The sequence below is a fragment of the Emys orbicularis genome, chromosome 13 (assembly GCF_028017835.1).
Source record: "Emys orbicularis isolate rEmyOrb1 chromosome 13, rEmyOrb1.hap1, whole genome shotgun sequence".
Taxonomy (NCBI): domain Eukaryota; kingdom Metazoa; phylum Chordata; order Testudines; family Emydidae; genus Emys; species Emys orbicularis.
The window spans coordinates 49,278,999-49,284,419 of NC_088695.1; the positions used below are offsets into that span (position 1 = coordinate 49,278,999).

Here is a 5,421-nt window from a genome sequence, read left to right on the forward strand (position 1 = left end):
GGTAGCTGTTAACAGGTTTCACTGTATCCTACTCCTCCCAGCCCTCAGAGAAAATCTCTATTGGCTCCAGGAAGCCTCCACAGATGACCGGCAATGGCAGAACACTTTGTTGGGGGAAGCCGGGGTGCTGTTTAATAGCCAATTGCTTATAGGGGCAGGGACACCTGATTTTTGCCTCCCCAAATCTCATTGCCATCTGGCATTCACTTGAAGAAAAACCCAATGAAACAATCAGGTAAAGTCAATGGGAAAGAGGCATCAGAAGGGGCTATGGGAACCCATCCCCCCACCTCGCACCTCCTGGTTCAGTAATGTCTAAGATTGAAAAACCCAACACTGGTGGGAGACTCCTTGACAGTCACTGTAATCAGGTTGGCTGTCACGTCTGTGACAAAGACGTGTTCGATCAGGCTGCGGGTGGGTTTCCAGTCCTGGCTGGTCTGGATGGAGACTGACATGTTCTGGCCCATACCAGGAAACGAGGCAGAATCCCGATCCGAATCGGAGCTGGTCTCCTCTTCGCCGGTGCTCATTTCAGACAGGGCTGCTGGCTTGCGGTTCTCTGTTGTGGGGTGCCCCTCTTGCGCACATGGGGCACCGCCTTTTGTCACGTCTCTTTCCCCAGCAGCTGCTCTTTGCATTGGTTTCTCATTTTTGCAGGTGTCCACGCCTGGCGGGAGCCCAGTGTTTTGTGCATTCAGCACTGTGCCCACCCCACTGCCCTTGGCAGCGGCTGCCCCCACATTCACAGCTGCGGCGCCGGCACTTTTGGCCAGAGTTCCACAGACATGCCGAGGGAGGCTGCTGCCACCTGCTGAACTCGGCCCATTTTTGACACTCTGTAAGTTTAAAGCTTGAAGGTTCAGCTCCTGATTGGAAGTCAGCTGGTTTCCTGGGGCAGGCGAATTCACAGGTGCCTTGCTGCCATTGGGCAGGGTCTGAGCCCCAGCAGGGAAGCCCGATTTCTGATCCCCCCCAGCACCACTGCCGAGTGCCTTGGTTGCTTTGGATCCTTGCACATTCAACCCAGGCTCCCCAGCGCCTTTCTGGTTTCTCATTTTTAAGTCCAGTCCTAGGCTACTCTTGGTGGATGCCTGTGACTTGAGTGCCAGCCTCCCTGGGGCTGGGGCCTCTGCAGAGCTCTGGTTCTGGGACATCCTGTTCATGTAGTGCACGATGGAACTCTGCCAGCTGATCCCGTGGTTTGGGCTCCCAGAGGAGCCCTTCAGTATATTGGGCAGGTTCTCGGCGGATAAGCCCCCTGACCCAAGCCCACTCAGTGCACTCTGGGGCTCTTTCACATTAGATTGAAGCACAGCAATACCTGAGCCCTGAGCGTTGTGCTGGGGCTGCAATTTCCCCGTCAGCTTAGAACCTCCACCCGTCTCCTTTCGGGTTGTTTTCAGCACCTTTGCCAGGTTCATGGTCCTTCTGGCTGCCTTCTGCTCCGGAGGCAGAGGTTTCCGCCCACGCTTCTTCCTGACAGGGTCTTTTATTTCCGGCTTCGCAACCAGAATCTGAGCTTTCTTCTGTGGCACTGGGTGAGTCTCTCTGCTCCGGGGACCTCTCTTTGCCTCCAGGTCACTCTCATCCTCTTCATCAGAGGAGGAGGAAGATGAAGAGGTGGAGGATGAGGAGCTACTTGACTTGATTTTTGGAGGCACCTCTGGTTCCTTTAAAATAAAAATAAAGAGGGAGCAGGAAGAACATCTGCCTGAATTAAGATAGCCAGCTAAGTTCTTCAGCAAGATACGAATTTGTTACCAGTGACCCCACAGATCACTGCATCACATGCACCAGTCCCTGACTGTGCGCAGGCCTCTGCTCTGCAAAGGGCTAAAGAGCCCCCACTGCACACAGGCCAAATCTAATATATTGCCCTCAAATTCCATGTGACTCACACTTTTCTCTCCCCGTCATTGCTGATTAGCAATTACCAAAGTGTCTGGATAAAGAGACGCTTCCCCTATCCCTGCCCCTTATATGCAACCTCAAGACACATTCCTGGGTACATTCTGCTCTCGGAACAGTGTCTCCTGGCAGCTCTGTGCCCCCCCATTCTCCAACGGAAACCCAAGACGTATGATCCATTTCAGCAACACTCCACATTATGACACAAGAGGTTGTAAGGGGCCTTTCAAGCAAAGAATGTCCCAAGAACTGCCATCACCCCCACCACCCCACATATCACCACTGTTACTCACCACATGTTTCCTGGGCCTGCCTCTGGGTCGTTTGCCCCTCTTCCGATTCTGCACCTCTTTCTCATGTTCCCTGCAAACACACCAATTGAGGACAATGCTGCACCCATGAGCCAGCCTAGTTCCTCTCTGATCAGCAGAGACCTTGTTTGAAATGCTGCACAACTCAGTTCTAATCCAAGCAGCAACGGATACTCATGAGTGTTATACTTGTGACAAAGATACAGCAGTCTTTCCTGGAGAGCTCCAAGCCTACCGATTTCACACTGACCCAAGCTGTTTGTTATGGGTTTGGGAAAGCACCCAGGTCATTTTGTAAGTGCAGTGGGGGGAAGGAATTCTCTCTGGGAGTCACAGAGTAGCTCTCTCAGCCGTAGAATATGTAGAATATTTACCCCATAGCAACAGATGCTGGTTACTGGACTAGAAAGTCTGTTATTGTAGATTGTGTTTCAAGTTCTTATAGCAGCCAAGCTGGCAGCATGGCAGAAGTTGCCAAGCTCTGCACTGCCACACAGGAAACCAATATGATGAAGGAAAGAGACCTCCTAGAAACAGGCTCCCAGCAAGGTGTGGTGGCAAAGAGGCATCGCTGTCCTCTACCAGATGATTCCCTGTGACACTAAGAGGCCACAAAAGGGCCCTCTGACTGTGAGGCAAGATGCCATATAGGAATGGAAATTATGGGATAGAGAGGAGGTTATAAGAATAGTGTCTCCAGAGCAAAGTGATGGCTGACTGAACACCAGACTATCTTACTCACTTTTTTAACTGCTGCACCGTATTCAACAGGTCATTGTGCAACCCACAATAATACCTAGTTTTTTTTTAAAAAACAAAGTGGATTTAGAAACCAGCTATAATTAAGGCCAATCATAAAGTTTAGCGTTTTATATTAGTGCAAAGGCAAAACATTTGCCAGCACTGTGACTACCGTAGCCAGAGGGCTATATCTGCACCCCAGTGCACAAAGAGTTCTAGTTACCTTAACTAATCATGCAATCAGATTGCAGAGCTGAGCTCCATAGACGAGTAGAGAGCACCGTTTCTCGAGCCCCGCCACGCCACCCAATCACTGCCAGGGGATAAGTATCACATTCCTCCAACAAGTATGTTTTCAGTGGATTTTCAAAATAAGTTTGTTTCTGTAATTCCAGAAACTGCCTCTACCTGTGCATGCAGCCATACACGAAAATACAACCAGTGGCCCAGACCTTTAGATTAGAGGTCAAGTGCATTCAGCTCTCAATGCTCATTTCTAAGTTAAATGTCTGTGTCGCATGCTAGTGCGGTCACATTGCACAATCTATGTAAAATACATTCTGATCTCGGGCCCCAAATTAATCACATTTATAACACTTGGTAGCTGTCTATGAACCTGAACTGTCGGTTTAGAGTATCATCAACTTTCAGGCTGATGAGCTCTTCAGTATGCTGTTTGCAGGACAGCCAAAGACCAAATGATCGATTAGACATTGTTCATCCAACAACAACAACCAAAAGTATTTATAGTTTGCTCACTTCTTTTGGAAGGCAAGGAGCAGCCTTGGATCAAGAATATTCTCTTCAGGTTCCCAGCTGTTGTGTCTGGAAAAGAAGAGCAAACACATAATAGAGAACAGCAACATGAAAGCATTTTTTAAAAGTTTGGACTAATATATGGAATATCATCTGTTCAAAAGAAGCTCACATGAGAGCCGGTAGGATCGATTTGACTCTGAGAACAGTGCCCATGTTCCAACCAAAGCCACATCTTTGAATAACCCTAAAGTAATAATCCGGCAGGGAAAGTCGGAGTTCTGTTACAAACGCTGCAGACAATGTTATGGCCCCAGCAGAAATGGCAACACTACATAGGATGCAAACCTCATTCTCATCAGAGTGCACCGCAGAAGATGCTCTGGAGAACAAACGAACAGAAGTGACTCTGGAAAGGGAGTACTGAATATTTTTTTTGGGGGGGGGGGGGAAATAGCCTCCCCTCCCTCGCCCAAGGGTCAGAAAACAGAGACGGTCTAGAAAAAGTGAAGTGTACTGATTGACAGGGGGCAAACCCTAGATGAGCCGAAGGATTAAGGATAACAATGTGTGTGCTGGGGGGAGGGGGCTTGAAAGGAGAAGCGGCGCAAAAGCACGGAGAGGGAAAAGGGTTTCCAGGAGCAGCTGGCGGGAGGAGTAAACAGACAGGGTCCCCTCCGGGCTGGCAGATCCCCTCCCTTTCTGGGAGAGGCGCAGCTCCACCGGCATCCAGGGGAAGCTCAGGTTTCACCCGGCAGGCGAAGCGTGGACAGCCAGGCAGCTCCCCCGGCCAGTCCCCACCGGAGCGGGGCCCGCTCGGAGCCGCCTGCCCCAGCCGGGGGGGGGAGGGGGGGCGGCCCGGGAGCCGGGGGCGCAGCATCAAGTGTGCGCCGAGGGGGGGCGGACGGACTGACGGGGACACACACACGCAGACACACTTATTTGTAAACAAAAGGACGCGGGGCCGGGACGCGGCGCCGCCGAACAAAAGCAGCGGGGAAGGGGCCGGGGCCGGGGCCGGGCCAGAGCCGGGTGCGCCGCGCCGCGCACTCACTTGGAGGACCAGCCTCGCCACTTCACCAGATACTCCAGCTTGCCCTGCGGGGAGGAGAGAGAGAGGCGGTTAGCGCCGGGCCTGCGGGGAGGATGCCCCGGCCGGGAGCTGGGGCAGGAGGGGGGACGGGCCGGGGATGCCCGGGGCCGGGCGCCCACCTTGCGGAGCCGCTTGCTCAGGATGCACTCGGCGGCGAAGACCTGCTCGCCCACGCTGCTCAGCTCCTCCATGGCGCCAGCCGGCTCCGCTCCCCGACCCGCCGCGCCGAGCCGAGCCGAGTCGAGCGAGCCAGCCACATACAACGGGACCCGCCGGACGGAGCCCTGAGGCGCGCCCCCGACCGCCGCGGGCACCCGCATCCCGCGCTCCCGCGGCGGGGCACACAATGCAGCGCGCGCGCCCGGCTCCTCCCCCACCCCTAGCTCAGAGGCTCCCCAAATTCCCAGGGAGCCAATGGGGAGGGGAGAGAGGGGAGGGCGGAGACTGGCAGCTGGGGAAGGGGATGGGGTCAGGCTGCTGCAGAAAGGAGAGTTATTGTCTCCGCGCGACCCCTCCCCTTCCTGCCCAGCCGAGGGGATTTGCTCCCCCTGCCCCGAGGATGGAACTGGGGGGAGGGGCCTTTGGCCCTGGCAATAATCCCAGGCGTCA

General features: G+C 53.8%; 1 protein-coding gene across 1 annotated transcript; it reads right to left on the reverse strand.

The window, feature by feature from the left end:
* Window positions 1-305: 305 nt before the first annotated feature.
* CBX2 (chromobox 2) lies at window positions 306-5,003 on the reverse strand. The gene is made up of 6 exons (XM_065416252.1): window positions 4,932-5,003; window positions 4,774-4,817; window positions 3,723-3,788; window positions 2,965-3,018; window positions 2,205-2,274; window positions 306-1,673 (listed from the first exon to the last, which is right to left on the reverse strand). The coding sequence occupies exons 1-6, from the start codon at window positions 5,001-5,003 to the stop codon at window positions 306-308; spliced, it is 1,674 nt and encodes a 557-aa protein (XP_065272324.1).
* Between the last annotated feature and the right edge of the window lie 418 nt (window positions 5,004-5,421).

Excerpts from the sequence above, each read along its gene's own strand:
- CBX2 (XM_065416252.1), bottom strand. The coding sequence starts at position 5,003 with ATGGAGGAGCTGAGCAGCGTGGGCGAGCAGGTCTTCGCCGCCGAGTGC. Across the intron at positions 4,818-4,931 it reads TGAGCAAGCGGCTCCGCAAG|GGCAAGCTGGAGTATCTGGT; the intron begins GTGGGCGCCCGG and ends TCCTCCCCGCAG. Across the intron at positions 1,674-2,204 it reads GCAGGCCCAGGAAACATGTG|GAACCAGAGGTGCCTCCAAA; the intron begins GTGAGTAACAGT and ends TTTATTTTAAAG.